At 56.8% G+C, this 18,416-nt stretch overlaps 2 protein-coding genes across 3 annotated transcripts; both read left to right on the top strand.

The window, feature by feature from the left end:
• Nucleotides 1-2,342: 2,342 nt before the first annotated feature.
• Nucleotides 2,343-4,899, top strand: ATP5MC1 (ATP synthase membrane subunit c locus 1). Of its 2 annotated transcripts, none has more exons than XM_084275509.1 (5): nucleotides 2,343-2,390; nucleotides 2,987-3,040; nucleotides 3,597-3,674; nucleotides 3,944-4,119; nucleotides 4,672-4,899. In XM_084275509.1, exons 2-5 carry the CDS (start codon nucleotides 3,002-3,004, stop codon nucleotides 4,784-4,786), a joined length of 408 nt encoding a protein of 135 aa, XP_084131635.1. In that variant the 5' UTR covers nucleotides 2,343-2,390; nucleotides 2,987-3,001; the 3' UTR covers nucleotides 4,787-4,899. The 2 variants fall into 2 exon arrangements, with proteins under 2 accessions (XP_084131635.1, XP_084131634.1); XM_084275508.1 differs by having other exon boundaries at nucleotides 2,380-2,461.
• A 1,588-nt stretch (nucleotides 4,900-6,487) lies between these two features.
• UBE2Z (ubiquitin conjugating enzyme E2 Z) lies at nucleotides 6,488-16,154 on the top strand. The gene is made up of 7 exons (XM_084275488.1): nucleotides 6,488-6,855; nucleotides 8,656-8,728; nucleotides 10,519-10,706; nucleotides 12,637-12,748; nucleotides 13,360-13,472; nucleotides 13,947-14,037; nucleotides 15,645-16,154. Exons 1-7 carry the CDS (start codon nucleotides 6,503-6,505, stop codon nucleotides 15,813-15,815), a joined length of 1,101 nt encoding a protein of 366 aa, XP_084131614.1. The 5' UTR covers nucleotides 6,488-6,502; the 3' UTR covers nucleotides 15,816-16,154.
• Nucleotides 16,155-18,416: the final 2,262 nt, after the last annotated feature.

Here is an 18,416-nt window from a genome sequence, read left to right as displayed (position 1 = left end):
CTGGGCAGGGCTGGAAACACCTCTCTAAATCACCCTCTTGGCCACCACGGCTTGCTGGCAGCCAGGCTTCAGCTCTGGCAACGTGTCAAGGGGGCTGATCGCTGCTGAGAAAAGCCTGCTGCCAATCCTGGATGAGTCAGTGCCGGGAATCCAGAGCAGAAGCAAAACATTCCCAGCTGATCCCAGCGATTCCCGATGCAGAACAGAGGGAAAGTTCATGGCGAACACCCATCCCACTGGAGCATTTCAGGTCATCCCCTACCCAGACGTTCTGCATGGAAATGAATTCCCTGGAACCCTGCTGGGGGGTGTTTTTGGCATCACCCAGGAGTTTGTCAGCATTCTGTGCTGAAGAACAGCCTGAAGAACAGGCAGGGGTTCAGATGACGATTGCAGGGCCGTGCCTGAAAGGCAAAGGTACCCACAGCTGGAAGGGAGCAGCATCGACTGCCTCAGGAGGATGGAGAATTCCTCCAGCTGGGAGCAGAAAGCAGGATGAACCCCAGAAATGGATGTGGCGGGATCCTTTGGGATCTCCAGGCCTGCAGTTTCACTTCCAGCCATCTCAGAAGAGCGTAGGAAACGGTGTGTGCTTTAGCTAAGCCTCAGTCTTCTCCAGCTGATGTCAATCTTTGCCCACCCTGACGTGTCCTTACGATTTCCAGTTCCCAAACCGCCTCTGACAGGCACCGGGCAGGGACCCAACCGCCCTACTGACATCACTGCATCACCCTGGGCTGGACAGGAGCCCCGTTCTGGTGAAACTCAGGGCGATGCTGAAGGCAAACGAGCGGCGTGGGGCTGATGGCAGCGGCTGAACACAGGCTGCGTCCCGGAAAAGCCGGCAGGAAACGCGGGGGAGGGGGGGAAACGTTTGATTATCGTTCACACCTCTGTTACCGAGGGCTCCCAAGTCACCAGCCAAGGCAGGGGAGGCCCGAGGGGACCGGGACAGCCTCACCTCCGGGCCGCTAATGACTCTGTTAATGACTAAGGGGCAGATCCGGCCCAGGGTGAGCTAATGAGGGCGGAAAAAGTAACGGCTTCCTCCGGTGTTCGCGGCCCGGCCTCTCCCCGGGGACTTTCTCCTTGTGTTGTTTTGTCTCCCGTTAACCCGCCGCGTCCCGGGGATGTACAGGAACCGCGGGTTCGCCCTTCTCAAGCGATCCCAAGTCCCAGCCCCGGCTGGACAGCGGGACACCGCGACCCCGATCACCGGGCAGCGCTCAGGGGCCCCGAGGAGTTACCCCGGTACCGGTCCCCGTTAACATCCCCCCCGCACGTGGGGTCCCCCCTCGGGCCGGGAATCCCCGACTCCGCCACCACGGAACGAAAGTGAAAGTGTCGCCGCAGCTTCGCAGCCCCAACCCTCGCGCCTCGTACGACCCCCCCAGGGGGGCAATCGGACTCCGGGAGGGGTACACCGGACCCCATCACACCCCCCCCTTCCGCCCCCTCCCGCCTCCACTCACCGAGAAACACGGCGGAACCCTCCGGGACTGCGAAGAGGAGGCGGAGGACCAGGAAAAGGCGGAGCGGGGGAGCTCCGCCCCGCCCGGGATGCGCCTCTCTGGGCGGGCGCGGTGCTGGGACTTGGAGTTCGGACCCCGTCCGTCCTCCCACCCCCGGTGCCGCCCCTCCCGTCGCGGAGTGACAGCGGTGCCGGCTGTGCTGGGGCTCGGGAGGGGGATGGAGAAGAAGCGAAGGGAGGGCGGGGTGTGTGTGTGGGGGTAGTTTAAAGTCCCGGTAACGAGTCACAGCCCCCGGGAAGGTCGCTCCGACCTCCGGGACGCCCTGCTGGGCGCGATACCGGCGGGCTCGGCAGGGCAGTGCCGCCCCCTCTCCTCTCCTCCCCTCCCCCGGCGGTTGGGGTACCGGCAACGGGGCACCGAGCGAGCCCCGGGGCTCCGAGCCCCTCCCGGCGGCGGCGGCCGAACCGGGCACTTTAATCAACGCGGCAGCGTTCCCAGCGGCGCTTTGGGCGGGACTCGGAACGGGGGGGCCGCAGCCGCACCGCCAGCCCCGGCCGGGCCGCCCTCTGCGGTGCGGCAGCGGCTGTGACCCCCGCCCGCCGCCATCACCCCCCCGCGCCCGCCCCTCCGGGCTCTATGGTTCGCTCTATGGTTCGCCGAGCGCCCTTGCGCGCCTCATGCTCCTCTGGAAGACCTCCAGCCCACCAGCCAATCAGCGGGCAAGCAGGGAAAACAAGCAACCAATGGCGAGCCGCTTGGTGGCACCGCCCCTCCCGCCCCGTGGCGCCGTCCCGGATGCCGACGGGAGGGTCTCTCTCGGTTTCGGCCAATGGGGAGAGCGGGTGTTGTCCCAGGATGCCGCGCGCGGCGGGCAGCGGCAGCCAATGAGAGCGGAGGACGCGGGGGGGACACGGCAAGGTGAGCGGGGCGGGGGCGCCGCGTTCCTCTCACAGCCGCCGCCACCGCAGCGCCGAGCGGACCCCGCGCAGGTGGGACCCGCTCCGGGCCCGGACCCCCGCCCCGGGGCCTCCCCTGGCTCCGGGACCCCCCGCTCCGGGCCCGGACCCCCCTCCCCGGGCCCTCTCCCGGCTCCGGGACCCCCTCCCCGGGCCCCCCTCCCCGTTGCCAGCGGCGCGGAGCTCCGCCGGTAGCGCGGGGCCCGGGCGGGCGGTGGGGACGGCGCCCGGCTGTGCCGGGCCCTTCGCTGGGAGGCGGCGGCCGCGGAGGGAGGGCGCGACGAGCGGGGGAACCCCCGCTGTCCCCATGCGACCCCCGGGGCTCGGTTGGCCCTCGGCGGGGGAAGGGTGGGAGGGGGAGCCTGGGCCGTGCCGGGGGAGGCAGAGCCGCGCAGCTCCGGGCCTGCCCTGCGAACGGGGATTAACGGAGGGAGAGAGGGCGGCGGGAGGGGTGGGTGGGGGGAGAAGCCTCGGGATGCGGCAGACGCGGGTCAGCCCGCGGGAGGGGCGTTGGCAGCGCTGGGGATCCCATTTCTCTTCCCTTGTGTCTTCGTGCAGGACAGGTTAAGCAAAATGCAGGCTCCTCTGGCGCTCCTCGGCTCCCCAGCTCTGGTAAGTCGCCTCCCTTCACAGCAGTAGGACGTTACCGAGCGGGGTATTCAATTGTGAAGCCTTTTGCTGTGGTGTTCGGCTCATGGTGCTGCCCTGCACACCCTGAGCTGAGGTGGGATCAGCTGGGTTGTGTTTGTCGTGGATTTAACAAGGAGAGGAAACAAGGTGACCTCTGGTGACCGGAGGGTGATGGCTCCTGCCTTGGTAGATGTGTTGAGCTGCAGACCCAAGGGCTTCTCCAAAGACAAGCAAAGTGCTTTTCACAGAGATGCTCCCTCACCTTCTTCTTCTAAGGTGTGAATTGGGAAGGAAACATATGGAACTGTAGTAACAGCCGAGCTGCTGCAGCAGGTACAACACCTACTGTGCTGCTGCTGGTGGCCTTGATCCAGCTGGCTCGAGTAGAATACCCTGCACTTGCCTGTGGTTGTGGTCTTGTTTCATGCTTGAGATGCCTTGGGAAATCTCTAAGACTGTTCTTCATAAAACAACTGCTCTTTCCTGAGGGTTACTGTGGGTGCATCCAATTAAGAGTTGTTAATTGTCTGTGTTTCAGTTCCGGTGCTGTTCCAGGGCTCTGGCCAGACCAGTTTCAGTGTCTGTTTTCAGCAGGCCTGAGGTTCAGGCTCTACAGGTGAGACCCCTCAGTGATAAACTGGCTCCTGTGTTTCTGTCCACGCTGCCTCTGAGACGTGATTATTTCTCCTGAGTTGGAGAAGTTTGTTGTGTCAGGAGGGTGACTGATGTGGAGACACACCTTCCAGCCCAGAGCAGTGATGCCTTAGCAAGCTTGGCTGCTCTCCCCTTGCCTTGAGGAGAGGATAAACGGTGACTGTGCTTTATTTAAACACATCTACAGCTAAAAATGCTTCAATAGTGTGTTCCTTCTCCTTTACCCCCCAGCCAGCTGCTGTTTCCCACCCACAGCTGAGCCGCCGTGAGCTCCAGACCAGCGCTGTCTGCAGAGACATCGACACTGCTGCCAAGTTCATCGGTGCTGGTGCTGCCACGGTGGGGGTGGCTGGTTCAGGAGCGGGCATTGGGACAGTGTTTGGCAGCTTGATCATCGGCTATGCCAGGTAAGGAAGGTGCCAGGCTGCCTTGGATCTGTTCCCTTCCTCCAGCACTAAATTGAGGGGGTTAGTAGAGCTTCCTCTGGAGTCTGTGTGCAGCTCTACGTGTGGAGATAAGCAGACACTGCCTGTAACTTGGAATGTAAAATGGTTGTTACAGCCCCTTACTCTACTGAAATGAGTGAGAAAATGCTTGAGCTGTTTGAATCCACCCTGTTCTGGGCAGTGTGGCTGCTCTGGGCAGCTCTGCCTGCCCCTGGAAGAAATGAAGCAGCAGTCATTACATTAGCTTGATGCCAGTGGGGCAGGTGAAATGAGCCTTCAGGGCTCAATGTGTCTGTGGCACTAAAACCTGGCAAAAATCACAGCTTTTTCATTACTGCCAGTGGCTGCCTGCTAGAAATCTGGTCTGTGGCCCCAAATCTGGGGGCTGCGTGACATAATCCTGTCTGTCTGTGCTACAGGCTCTCATCTGGGTTGGTTTTTTCTCCTCACTGTGGTTCCTTTTTTTTTCTTTCCCCTTCTCTCCCTGGTCCCCCCACTCCATACAACATCCAGGAATCCATCTCTCAAGCAGCAGCTCTTCTCCTATGCCATCCTGGGCTTTGCCCTGTCCGAGGCCATGGGTCTCTTCTGTTTGATGGTGGCATTCCTTATCCTCTTTGCTATGTGACAACTTCTGGGCCTGGCTGCGGCTTCCATCGCTCTGTCCTCTGGGGGTTGAGTCTGCTTCCACCACAGCGTTCCAGACTGACAATTAAAGACAAGATTTCTCTAAAGAAACTGGTGGCTTCATTTTTTTTTTTCTTTATTTCCCCCCCCCCCTTATGTTCTGATGGGGGAAATATTCAAGGAAATGGGATTATTGAAGCAGGTGATGTCCCAGGTCTGGGGGCACCCACTGGGAAAGAAGGGGAGTGTGAAATGGGGGTAGGAGGGGGGGGAAACGAGTGAGAAAGCTGGCTGGGTAAGAGACAATGACCTCAAACTGTGCAAAAATCCCAACAGCTGTTGGCCTGGTAAAGCAACTACTCAATGGGCTGACAAAGTGGGGTCTTTCCCACGTGCTGGTGCTGCAGAAGCTCTGCCTGCCTTTAATCTGAAAGGCAGTGTGTAGAAAGGGTGATGGTCCAGCTGAGGGTGCTTGGGAGTGTATCACTGGTGTCATCACCAGTAAGCCCACAGAGCAGCGTGCACCCTGCTCTGAACGTGCCCTTGCACAGAGGAGCAGGGTTCAAGGTCACACTGTTCCTGTGCTGCCCCAGCTCCCTCCTGTACACAGCCCTGCAGCTGGGTTCTGTGTCTTTCCCTTCCCTCCACGGGGCTTTGGCTGCTTTTGGGATTCAGGGTGTAGTTACAGAGGAGAAGTTGTAAAACCAATCCTGGGGTTGGTGAGCCAGCTCTGCCCTCGAGGAAGGTGAGCAGGGGGGGAGCTCTTCCTTATCTGCTTTAGGTAATTGAATTAATGAGGCTGCTGTGCTTAAAGCTCCTGAAGGGTGGTTGTGACCTCCCAGGGGTGGGGAGGGGGGTCTGGGAGCTGCTGGGGAAGAGTCAGACTTAAAAACCCCGAGTCCCTGAGACTTTTTGGGAGACAGAGGGCTCTGGAACCACCTTACCTGGCAGGAGTGGGGGGAGAGCTGGGGGTCTTTGCCCCAGTGAGAGGGTGAGGGGGGTGGGCTCAGGGCAGGGTCAGCTCAGGCATTAGGGAGAAGGTTCCTCCCCGAAAGGGCTCTGGGGCGCTGGAACGGGCTGCCCAGGGAGGGGCCGAGTCCCCGCCCCGGGCTGGGCTGGGCTGGGCAGCCGAGGCGCCCAGGGATGCGGTTAGTAGGGGACGGGTCCGCTTGGCCCCGGTGGTCCCGAAGGGCTTTCCCCGCCTGGGGCTTGAGCGGAACGAGAGGAGGCGCTGGAAGGAGAGCTGCGGGCTGAGCTGGGGCGGGAGCCCCGCCTCTGCCCCCGGGAGCGAGCCCGGTGCGCGCCTGGGGGCGGCGGCGGCGGCTCCGGATCAACGGCGCCGTTACCCGCGGCCGGGCCGGGCCGTTAACTCTCCCCCGCAGCCGCCCCTCGGGCCCGTCGGTGCGGCGGCCCCGCCGAAGCCGGAGTGACCTTGGGGCGATCGCTGCGCGCCCGGGGTCCCGGCGGCTGCAGCGCGGCAGGAGCCTCCCGGCGCGGCAGGGGGCGCGCTGCTCCCGGCGGTACACTTAGCCCACCCTCCCACACACACACGCTGCTGGCCGGTAGAGGCGCTCTGGCTCCGGGATCCTCTATGGTGGCTGGGCAGAGTTTGCGCCGGTAGTGGGAGGGGAGTGAGGCGCGGGGTGGGGGCCGCTCTGGCCGGCGGACTCGCTGGTGCGGAGTCCCGGAAGCGGCGTTCCCCGAGGCCGGGCGCGGAATGGCGGAGAGTCCGGCCGCCGAGGAGGCGGCCCCGGCCGCGGTGCTGGCGGCGACGGGCAGCGGCGGCGCCTCGGCCGGCCCCGGTGGCGGCGGCGGTGGTGGCGGCGGCGGCGCGGGGAGCCCCGGTGTCTTCATCCCCGCCGAGCTGTGGGCGGCGGCAGGTTTCAGCGCTGCGACGCCGGGCGGCGGCGGCGGCGGCGTCACCCCGGGGAGCGGCGGGGCCCCCATCGCGGCGGCGGCGGCGGCCGCGGGGGCCGCGCTCCTCACGCACTCCGCCTTCTGGGACCCCACGGTCAGCGGCGACTGGGACAGCGAGCGGCCCAGCCCGGCCTGTCTGCTGCGGATCAAACGGTGAGCCAACGGCCCTGCCCGCCAGCGCCGGAGCCTCCCCGGCCCGGGCCCGGCTGCCGGGGGCCGCTTCCCGTAACCGCCCCCGGGGGCGGCCCCGGGCCTCGCCTCCCTCCCGGCCTCGTGGGGCGGCCCCGGGCCTACCAGCTGTGTGCCCGGGGAATCCCGTCGCCCCGCCGCGGTGTCCGGGAGGGGAAGGGAGGGCTGCCCGGGCGGAGAGCGGCCGCGGGGCTGAGCCTTGTAAGGCGGTGGAGGTGCTGGGTTCGTCCCCGGGACCCCCGAGGCGGTAACGGGACCCTCGGGCCTCACCAGAGCTCCTGGAGACCTGTGTTTGGGCTTGGGGACAGGCCCCACTCCCTCCCCGTGCCCCGGGGCTTTCCTGGGGACAGGCCCGGTCCCCACAGCGCCCCCGGCCCCTCCTCAGCCAGGTGAGGATGCAGCCTCACACCTCACCGGAGCCCTGTGCCACCGCCCCGGGTCTCTGAGGCCATCTGCAATCCTCCTTCCTGCCCGTGCCCACCTGTGTGGCTGCTCCCGGGCTTTAGGGGTGAGCTGGTGACACCCAGCCCGCCGGTAGCCCTCGCTGCAGCCAGCAGTCTGCTCTCACGTTGTGAGGCGTGCTGGCTCTGCTTCAGCAAGCTCTCCCTCTGCCTTTGGAGCAAGCAGTGCTGCCTGCCAGGCTCTTGCTCATCCTCCTTCTAGATCTTGTATAATGTCTTCAAAGATGGCACCAGATATTCGGGCAGCTCCCAGTCCAAAGCCAGAAGCTCTGACGCCCTAAGGGTGGGCAGGAAGGGGAGGTTCTCCCCTTGCTCTCCTGCTGCTTCTCACCCTGAAACCTCTCAGAGCTCTGGTCACTTCCCAAACAGGGATGATGAGTGGGAGCTGGGCCTGGAGCTCAGAGTAGCTCTGACTACAGGAGGGAGGTAAGGATCACCTTACCATGGGTGCCATTTGGTTTGTCTGCACAGAGTAGTAGGCGATGTGTAACTCTGCAGGTCCTGTGGCCCTAAGGAAATAAGGACACTGCCATCAAGCTGTGTGTGTGTGTGTGCACCCTCAGGACTCTGGAACCCGCTGTCTGATTAAGCCCTAATTTGTCAGAGCTGTAACGTTCTCTGAGGCAGTTGAGTCACTGTTTAGGTGAAGCAAAGGGCTGGGTACCTGAAAGGCATCCTGTAGCCAGGCTGAGTCTGGAGAACTGAGAGTCTGAGAACGTGGGGTGGGAAAGTCGGCCTTCAGATGGCAAACTTCACCTGAGAGGACTTTTAAATGCTTACCTTGGGGGAAGCTTGTAGTTGGAGATTTACCCCTCTGGAGCTGGTCTGTGTGCCTGACAGGCAGCAGGTAGTCAGGGTGTGCTGGGGGGATGCCTCCTGTGTCTGTGCATCGAGTGGGGTTGGACTCGATGACCCCTGGGCAACCTTGTGTAGCTCCAGGCCTGGAGGTTGGTGTCCCTGCCTGTGGCAGGGGGTTGGAACTCTGGGACCCTTGGGGTCCCTCCCAACCCAGCCCAGTCTGGGATTCTGTGATTCTATGATGATCTCTTGAGGTCCCTTCCAACCCCTACAATCCTGTGATTCTGTGAATGCTGCTTGTGCTCTTGAGATGCCTCAACTGTCTTTCGGGGTGAGTTGGAAAAAGCTCAGCCAGAAAACAGTCAGAGGCACAGGGAAGATGTCTGGCTCTTTACAACTTGCAATTTTCCATCTTACAAGTCTGTCCCTGTGTGTCCATGCATGGGTTTGTCTTGCTGATGAACGCCAAGGGAGATCCTGGCTGATTCCTGTTTCCTTTGTTCAGGGATATCATGTCCATTTACAAGGAACCGCCCCCAGGAATGTTTGTTGTGCCTGATCCCCACGACATGACCAAGGTAAGAGAAGACTTGGAGCTGGTTCAACTTTCTGCTTCTCTGTATGTTGCTGTTGGTGGCTGCTTTAAGAGTTTGCCCAGATGGAGCGTCCCCTTAATGTTTTCAGAGAACAGAGGGTGAGTTTTGCAAGAGTGTAACGAGGCTCCAGGTTTCTTGGTGACGCTGAGATGGGCTGCATGTAAAATGAGAGAAGGTTCTCAAGGGAGCTGGCTCTGTGGAGAGACACCATCACAGGGATCTGAGGAGCTTCCACAGAGAAAGCCAGCACTGCTTTAGCCGCCCTCTGAACCAGTGGGGTGTTGAGCCAGCTCGTTTCATCCCTCTGATGCTTGAGAACAATCGATAGAGCAGCTCAGAGGAGAGAGCCCCATGGGTGCTGGCTGTGGGGGCTGCTTCTTAGAGAAGCTGGGAGTGGGAAACCTCCCTTGGCTACAAGCAGTGCTGGATTGTCTGTAGTCCCCCTGTGGAAAATGGAGCTGTTCAGTTGTTGTGAGCTGGCAGTGAGATGAGACCCCATCCTGCTGGGGACCTGCCCACCTGGTCCTCACAGGTACCGGGCTCTGCCCCGTGCAGCCACTCCCACCCCATCACCTCCAGCAGACCCATCCCTGGGGACACAGGCTACAGCCTCCCCTGGCCCCACTCCTCCCCTCCTGGCTCTCAGGGTTGGGGGGAATTTCCAGGACTGGGAGTTTCTGATGACATCAGGGAGATTGCAGTGAGCTGGGGGGCAGAGGCTGCTCAGTGTCCCCATCCCCTGTGTTTCTTGGCTGGTGCTGCCCTTTCCCCAGCCAGTGTCACCTTGTCTGGCTGCACTGAGAGTTCCACGTGTGTGTCTGTGGGGTTGCTTTGAGTTTATTTACTTCCCCCCTCTGCTGCACCCTTCTCCCACCCCTCTGAATCTGGTGTTCCTCCCCCCAGATTCCCCCCAAATTCCCTCCATGGAAGTACAAGCCTGGCTTAGGGCCCCTGGCTGTTTGGGGGTAGCACAAAGGGAGCATCTCCACAGGCAGCTCCCACCTGGGGCACTTACTGGGAGCTTTGGAAGCTGAAGGTGCCAAAATGCCCTTCGAGGGAGTTTGTAGAACATCAGCCTTGGGTGGCATCCCAGGGAGGTAAGAGGATCATTAAAGGAGACTGCTTGGATCCCCAGGGAGAGTAAGCTTCCTTAACAGCCCCGAGGGAGTAGATTTCCTGGTATACAATTAAGATCTTTGAAGGCAATTAGCATGGAGAGAATAGGGTCTTAATTTTGGATCCTGGCAGAGGAGATTGAGCGATTGGTTTCAGTCAGACCACATCAGCACAGAGACCCTGAAATGGAGGAATGCTCTAGTTTGGGCAGAAATTCTGATGATTTTTTTTTCTCTTTCTAAAATTAGATTTTTTTTTTTTTTTCCTTCATATTTGAAGGTTTTTGGTGGTGGTTGTATTTTTTTTTTAAAGCAGCACTTCCCAGCTGAATTCAGCCTGGTTGGGGCTGTATAGAGATGTATGGGAGGCAGCTGTCGTGGACCCTGGCCAAATCTTGGGTTGGAAACCTTCTTTGCACATTGAAGGGGAGCAGAGGGTGTGTGTGTGTGTGTGGGGGGAAATGAAGCACGCAGCAGTGGCCCTGGCTAAGGAGGGGAGGGAGGGAGGGTTGAAGTGTGGCCTGCACGTGGTGTGTGCTTGTGGAAGGTGCTGCTGCTGCCTGGGTGGAGGTGCCCTGCCGCCGGCTGGCGCTGCTGAGGGGTTGGTGGTGCTGCAGAGTCTTGAAGTGGTGCGCAAGACGGGCTTTTGTTTTCCAGATTCATGCATTGATCACAGGCCCATTTGACACGCCTTATGAAGGGGGTTTCTTCTTGTTCCTGTTTCGCTGTCCTCCAGATTATCCCATCCACCCACCAAGGGTCAAACTGATGACAACGGGAAATAACACAGTGAGGTTTAACCCCAACTTCTACCGCAATGGGAAAGTCTGCCTGAGTATTCTAGGGTAAGAGGAGACTTTGGCTGTTTTGATGGGAAATCAGGAGGTGGCTGCAGGCTGTACTCTGCCCCTCTCATCCTTCTGGGTGCATTGTGCCCCGATTTTTGCCTCAGACATGTGCCTGGATGCACCTTTACGTGCCTGGATGCACCTTTACGCTTCTCTGAAGTCCTGTGCAGAATCAGAATCGTAAAGCAGCACAGATTCCTCTACTGAAATAAGAGTCTAACTTATCTTTAAAAGCACCTGAGCAGGGGGAGCATGAAGTTCAGTGGATGCTGCTGCTTTTCCCCTGCCTAAGCCTCAGCCCCAGCACTGCTCATCTTCTGCTTCTGCGCTTCGCAGGCTGGTCCTTCATGTTCGTGGAATGTAGGTTTCTGTGGTTTTAATTTCCTCTCCCTCTGTGGGTTTAAAAAGAAATAAATAAAATGAAAGGCCGCTGAGAACTTCCTTGAGAGCCATTTGAGTGCTCTGGGCTTCCACCTACACGCAGCCTGTGGGGCTGAGTGGTGGGGGTGACGATTTCCAAGCGCTGCCTGTGCCGACAGGTTCCACAGCTGTGAATTCTTAGTCACCTGCTTGGTTTTGTTAAGCATGTGAAGGTCCAGGTTGCTTGAGTGGCTCTTGGGGCTCTCCCAGAGGAACCCTGACTGTGGTGTGATGTTCCCAAGTCCAGCTGGGATGGTTTCAGTTGTGGGTAAAGAAAGTCTGAGACTCCAGACTGGTGCAGCTGGGCTGTTAGTACCTGGTTCCTTCTGGTGCAAAGAGGTGGTAGCAGCGTCCTGGTGATGGTGGGGCAGTGATGGCTTGAATTACCATAGGGATTTGATCCACCAGCAAGAATCTGAGTGTTGCTGTGGTTATACCTTTGCCAGGACAGCTTCAGCAGTGCCACTTTATGCCAAGGTTGGTCCAGGTAATTGCTGGTAGCTGCTGGCACAGGGTTGAGTAAGAGCTGCGTTGTCCATGGAAACCCCTTCCTCAGCATAGGAGTCTTCCTCAATCCAGTGAGCTGGGTGCCACTGCTGCACCTCGAGTGCTGGGTTCAGGTTTGGGCCCCTCACTCCCAAGAAGGACATTGAGGGGCTGGAGCATGTCCAGAGAAGGGCAGCCAGGCACTGAGATGCGTAGGGCACGGCTACACCTCAGGGGTCTGGAAGCCCAGCAGGTCCCACACAAGCTGCTCTTGGGATTGTGGCCCTGGTGTGGAGAGTAAATTATTGAGGAGTGAACAAAAGCCTGGGCCTTAGCAGGAATGGGAAGCACAGAGGATTTAGGAAGAGCCTATGTGGGTCAGCACATCCTTGTTCTGCTCACAGGGAGACAGGTCTGTATCTGGAACCAGGATATTAAGGTCAAGCAGCAGAACAGCTTTTGCTGCTCCCTGCATGGATGAAACAGGCACCAGGCTCCTGTGGCATCACATCCACTGGGGCTTTTGAGGACAGTCCTTGAGCCAAGTGCCTGCATTACAGACTGCACAGAGAGGGTCTTGTTTGGGTCTTGAAAATCAGATTTCAGTTCTTGAGAGTTGTTGGGTTTGATTGACAGTAGAGCTGGTCTCTTGTGTGGCCCCAGGCTGCTGGGCCTGTGATAGCCAGAGCTTTAGGGCACCCTGCAAAATGCTTGGGAATGTTCCTTTCCTCGACTCACATGTGATGCCCTGTGTGTCGTGGCACTGGAGCAAAGCTTAGCAGCCTCTCTTCTCTTGCTCAAGCTAAAGTATTCATTTGGTTGAGAGAATAAATGATTCTGACCCCCAAAACCTTCTCAGTGTCCAGTGCTTTCTACACATGTAGCTGTTTCTTTCCCTGTGCATTTCAGTAAGGCTGAGGTGTGGTTTCCCAAGCTGTCTGATCTTTGGGACTTGGAGGGATGGTGCTCTCTGGGCCAGTCCTGTGTTGTTAATTGATGCTTTTCTGTTTTAATGCCCCAGCACTTGGACCGGGCCTGCGTGGAGCCCAGCCCAGAGTATCTCCTCAGTCCTCATCTCCATCCAGTCCCTGATGACTGAAAACCCCTATCACAACGAACCCGGCTTCGAGCAGGTGAGAGTTTGAGGTGCATCATCTCTGGTTCTGCTGCTATTTGTCTGTCTTCCCTCTACACCTTCCTCCTGGTACCAGATCCCGTTCTGGGAATGGGAACAAAAGTAGGTTATGTCACTTGGCTTTTTTCCAGCTTGCTCTGCCTCTAGTTAGAGCTTGAGGGGGAGTTAGAAGCCAGCTTTGAACTGGAGGCTGCCTAGCTCACGTATGTGTGCTGTAACAGAAGAACAAGAGGCATTTGAGAAGTTGCTGAGGAGATGGGACAGCTCTTCACTTCTCTGCTACACGACTCCTGGAGTGTCTTCCTTGGGAGACGTTGCCATGCAGGAACCCAACTCCTCAGGTTTTCCTGGTCTCCAGAATCTCAGGAAGAGGCAGGTTTCTCTGCTGACCTTATCAGCTGAGCTGTCTCCACGGCTGTGTGGGTCTGAGGCTCTGGAGACACGTAAAACCTGGCCAGCTCTTCATCTGCAGTATCAGTTAGCTCAGCATCCCTGGGACAGACAAAGCCATAGTGGGTTTATGCACCAGTGAAATTCATCAGGCCCAGGAGGGAGAGACAAAGAGCTGTTCCCATCATATGGACTCACTGGCCCAAATTCTCTTTCCAGGAGAGGCACCCTGGGGACAGCAAGAACTATAACGAGTGCATTCGGCACGAGACCATCCGGGTAGCGGTGTGTGACATGCTGGAAGGAAAGTGTCCCTGCCCAGAGCCCTTACGGTATGGAGAGGAGGTGTGGAGGGAGCACAAGAACATGGGTGTGGGGAACCAGGCTCAGTTTCTCTGGCTGCTCTTGGTGAAATCCTGAGCAAACCTTTCCCCCTCGTTTTGTGAGCCCTGCAGTGGATGGCTGCGTGGATGTGGTGCTGAGGAGCTGAGCGTTGACAAAGGCTGTGTCAGTGTGCACAATGGCTGCATCCTCTGACTTGTGTTGGGGAATAAAAGTGCCTTGTTTCATGGCAAGGGGGGGATCAGAGGGTGGGGAGCACAGCTGGCCTGGAAGCATGTGCAGAATCCCTTCAGCTGCAGTGATGCTGCAGTTTGTTTCGCCCTGGTAGTTGTCTGGGACACCCTGTGTGGGTGTCCACAGCAGTGACATGGGCTGGGGCTCTGTGGGATGGGGTGACACTGGATGATGGGACCGTTGTAATGCTGTTGTTTGGTGTTGACTGTTTGCTCTCTCCTTGCCTTCAGGGGTGTCATGGAGAAATCCTTCATGGAATACTACGATTTCTACGAAGGGGTGTGTAAAGAGAGGCTGTATCTCCAAGGACAGACGATGCAGGTGGGTGGCAGGCAGGTTTCTCCTTGATAACACCCTGCCTCAGATAAGGGTGTGTGGTCAGTGACAATGTTCTCCACCTCCAGTGGAGGCACATGACACGGATCTGGGTCTTTTCTATGAAATGTGTGTTCCAACTTGGAATCAACTCTGAAAACAAGGTGTTCCTGTGGATAAAACACTCCCTTCCCCAGGGGCAGAGTGAGCACACAGGGCTTTAAGGGCTGTCAGACTTCTCCCAGCTCAGCCTGAGCCACTCTCCAGGCAAGCAGATATCTTCTCTCAGCACTGGAGCTGGAGCAGTTGGCTTTCCAGTGGGTTTGGTGTTAAACAGGAAGAGCCCGTGCAGGTTATCCAGTGCTGGTGGGGACTGAACTCCACAGCAGCCTTTTTCCATTGGGATGCTGGCAGAGTTTCTCTCTTTCTGAGGTTCCTCTGCTCAGAGGGAACTTTCCTCTGATGCTCCTTGTTCTGTCAGATGAGATTGAAAGTGGCTGAGTCAAAAGCTGCTGGAGGAGGAAGGGATGGGGGAAGAGCGACAGTACGGCAGACACATCTAGACAGGTTGAATGCAGGAGCTTGTTTCTGCAGCAAAGCAGACTTGGAAGAATAGATTGCTGAGCTGTTTGCATATGAACAGATGTGTCTTCCTCCCTCATCAGCCACCTCTTGTCTGACTCACTGAGAAATTCCACTGCTAAAAAAAGATGGAGGTGGTTGATTTAATGATCTTGTGTCTCTGAGCCCTTTTTTCCCTGTCTCTGCCTTGGCTGGCTCTGTAATTCATAAACTGAAGGTGCTCCTGAAGCAGAGGAGTTGATGCTGGGAGTGAAGGAATTCCCATAAGGAGACTCTGTGTCTGCAGGGAACGCTGAACCGAGGGCTGTATAGTGAAGTTTGGTGACTTTAGAGGGTTGTCACACGTGGCCTGCTCTTTCTTCTTCAGAGAGACAGAGCTGTTTTCTTGGGGGTTTATGGACTGTGGCCTGGGCCTGGGATGTGTTAACTGCAGATGGAATGTGAGCCAGCAGTGTGCCCAGGTGGTCAAGAAGGCCACCAGCATCCTGGCTTGTGTCAGACCGAGCATGGCCAGTAGGTCTGGGGAGGGGATTGTGCCCCTGAGCTGGGCACTGGTGAGGCTGCACCTCGAGTGCTGGGTCCAGTTCTGGGCTCCTCAGCATCAGAAGGACATTGGGGTCCTGGAGCGAGTGCAGAGAAGGGCAACCAGGCTGGGGAAGGGGCTGGAGGGCAAATCCTCTGAGGAGCAGCTGAGGGAGCTGGGGGTGTTCAGCCTGGAGAAGAGGAGGCTGAGGGGAGACCTTCTCACCCCTACACTGCCCTGACAGAAGGGTGCAGAGAAGGGGACGATGGTCCCTTCGCCCAAGCGACAGGATGAGGGGGATGGGCTCAAGCTGCACCAGAGCAGGTTCAGACCAGACACTGTGGAAAAGTTCTTCCCTGAAAGGGTTCTCAGGTGCTGGCACAGGCTGCCCAGGGAGTGGGGCTGAGTCTTTTACTATACTTTTAAATACTGGATGTGTTTTTTCTTTCCCCCTCTTGCCAGCAGGACAGTGGTCTCTGTTAATGGGCTGATCTCTGGTTTCTTCCAGGATCCTTTCGGTGAGAAACGAGGCCACTTTGACTACCAGTCCCTACTAGTGCGTTTGCAGGGCATCCGGCAGAAGGTGCAAGAGAAACACCAGCAGGAGAACACAGAAATAGACTCTGAGAGCAGCTCCTCTGAGACAGAGACAGACACTCAAGGTGGCTCTAAAGCTTAGAGCCGCCTCGGCGGCGGAGAGGCCAAGCCCTGGGGATGTTCTGTCTTCACACTCTAGAGCACCCCTGACAGACTCCACAACCAAACCAATGCCAGAGCTGGGAAAACTGTGGGATATCTTCTGTCTCCTCTTACTGCTCTGGTGGATAACGCTGAATGAGATGACTTCATGCTAGACAAAGCCAAGCTTGTGACAGGCTACTCTTACAAGGTACTTACTATGCTAGAAAGCTGGAGCATGTGGCATCAGGTTATTTTTTTGGAAACACCTACACTGGTTGGGGGTTTTTTTTCCCTTCTTTTTTTTTTTTTTTCTCCTTCCATTTGATTAAACAATGAGATCCAGACTGCCAATCTTTACAGCTTTTCTGTTCCTAGACAGTGAGCCCTTCCCAGGGGCCATGCTGAACGTGGAGCTGTAGCTGTGGGAGAGCTTTGAATCCAGGGTGTGACCCTTTTTTGTGGGGCTTGGGAAGAGATGGAGCCTCCCTGCTCGGTGGAGCCCATCTACCCCATGTCTTTCTTCTAGACACTGTTCTAGACAGACCAAAGATAACGAGCAGTGGTGGAATCTGGGCTCCTTTCTGAAAGCTTTACTCAAGCCCTGGGTGATTTTGTCCACTGAGACTTCAGGCATGAAGGGGCAGATGGAAAGTGGAAATCCAAGAATCCATACATCAAGTGTGGGTGTCTTCATCCCAGTGTTTTGGGGAAGGGAAGGTGAGAAAACCAGTGGTCAGAGAAGGGGGGAGCACTTAAAAATTCAATCCAATTTGTGTATTATTTTTCTAAGGTGTTGGTTTGAATTTAACATGCAAGAAATGCTTTATTCTGGCTGCTGTGAGCTGGTTTGTTTCCTGAACTCAAACACTCTGCTTTCCACCTCTCTCTACTCAGAGTAGGATTTGATTTCCTCCCATTTTCCTCCTGCCACCTCACTCCTCACTGCTCCTTGATCCATCAGAAGGCAATGCTGGAGTAAAGGGTGATTCTAGCCAAGGAAGCTACTGCTGCTGGGTGGAATTCCTCAGAGGTGTAGGGCTCTTACCCGTAAGTTCCTTTGCCAAACTTGGCTGAGCTCAAGCTGAGTGTCATCATGTTTAATACTTCAGTGCTTTGAATGTTCCAAACAGCACCTTTCTCCTGCAAGCCAAGGCCAGCCTCTCAGAGAAGCATCCCCTGGCTGTGAGTGCCACTACAGCCAAGATGTAACTCGAGTGGAGGTGAAATCGCCCAGTTTCTCCAGGTAAATGAGCCTGGTGCTGATAGATTGGGGCAGTTGTGGTGGTTTTGGTTGATGAAGAGGTGAATCTACTTTGTTTCTTCATGATTTTTCTGGGAGCTTTGACAGAAAGCGAAGCACAAAGTTGCACATTTCCTGGGCCCTCTCCCAGTTCCCTTTAAACACTCTCCCACCAGCTCAGACCTGCTTCAGCCTCCTGATGGTGGTGGGAGAGCTTCCAACACAGTCATCCTCATGCTGGGGGAAAAAGGCACGGAAAGAGGGGCTGGGAGACCCCCACCATGTGCTGTTTGGGAAGGCAATGCCCCATGTGTCACTGAAGTACCTTCAGCCTCTGTGTCTCCGATCAACTCTGGTGGAACTCAGGAGCCTGCAGGCTGCTGCCTGAGCAGCTCCAGAAAGCTTGAAAGGTGGAAACATTTCTGACTTAAGGTGCCGTTTAACAACTTGGGAACCAGGGTTTCCCCCGCCCCCCTTCAGTAAGCAAACTCCCCTGGCTCTGTCATTGGCTGGATTTAGACTTAAACCCTGTCTTCCCCTTTGAGGGAAGAGCTGAGCTCAACACCTACAGCAGCTGAGAGTAACTGAAGCAGCGTTCACCTTGAAACGAGGGCTCGGGGAGGCAGAGGGGGTTCTCCCTGAGCTGCCTGCTACTGTACTGCCTCTTTAATCCCATTGTAAATGTCACGTTGTTTTTCACCACTCAGTAGCATTGTGGGTAGAGCTGTGACTCCCCTGCCTTCCCAAGGCAGAGCTGGTTCTGAAACCTGTTTGTGATGCATGTGGCGTTACCATCCACCGACACAGCGGGACAAGAAAATGCCTTATCGTGGACACTATTCACCTAACTAGCATGTGGCTGTAAAGGAGAAGTCATTTGTTTTCTAGCTCTAACATCGTCTGTCCTACCATTTCTGAATGTTTCCATTTCAAAGTGACAATCCTCAAGGTGACTGCTCTAGGCAGAGATGTTTTAGCAACAGATTTTTAGACCTAACTGAGTTGAAAAATATATGCACAAGAGTCACTCTAAGATACCTTGTTTATATACTATTGTACATAAGATTCTCTCTTCTCTCTTTTTTTTTTTTGTGCAATAAAGTTTGTTTTGGCAGAATGGAGCCTGTGGTAACTCTTAGTGGAACACTGCCTGGTTCACAGAGTGCAGTGTGATTTCTTGGTGGCACTGCTGGCTCTGAGAGTCACATCTGCATCCTCTGAGGCTGCAGTCGCCGTAGCAGCTTAGATCACTCTCCTCCTGCTGTAATTGTAATGGTAAACAGCACTTCCACCCACAACAGAGAACATCCAGAGGTAAGCAAGTAGCAGTCAGTGCTATTTTCAAGCTAATTTGCTTTT

This window comes from Gallinula chloropus (genome assembly GCF_964237585.1).
Source record: "Gallinula chloropus genome assembly, chromosome: 26".
NCBI classification, from domain to species: domain Eukaryota; kingdom Metazoa; phylum Chordata; class Aves; order Gruiformes; family Rallidae; genus Gallinula; species Gallinula chloropus.
This window is presented reverse-complemented; position numbering and strand designations above follow the sequence as displayed.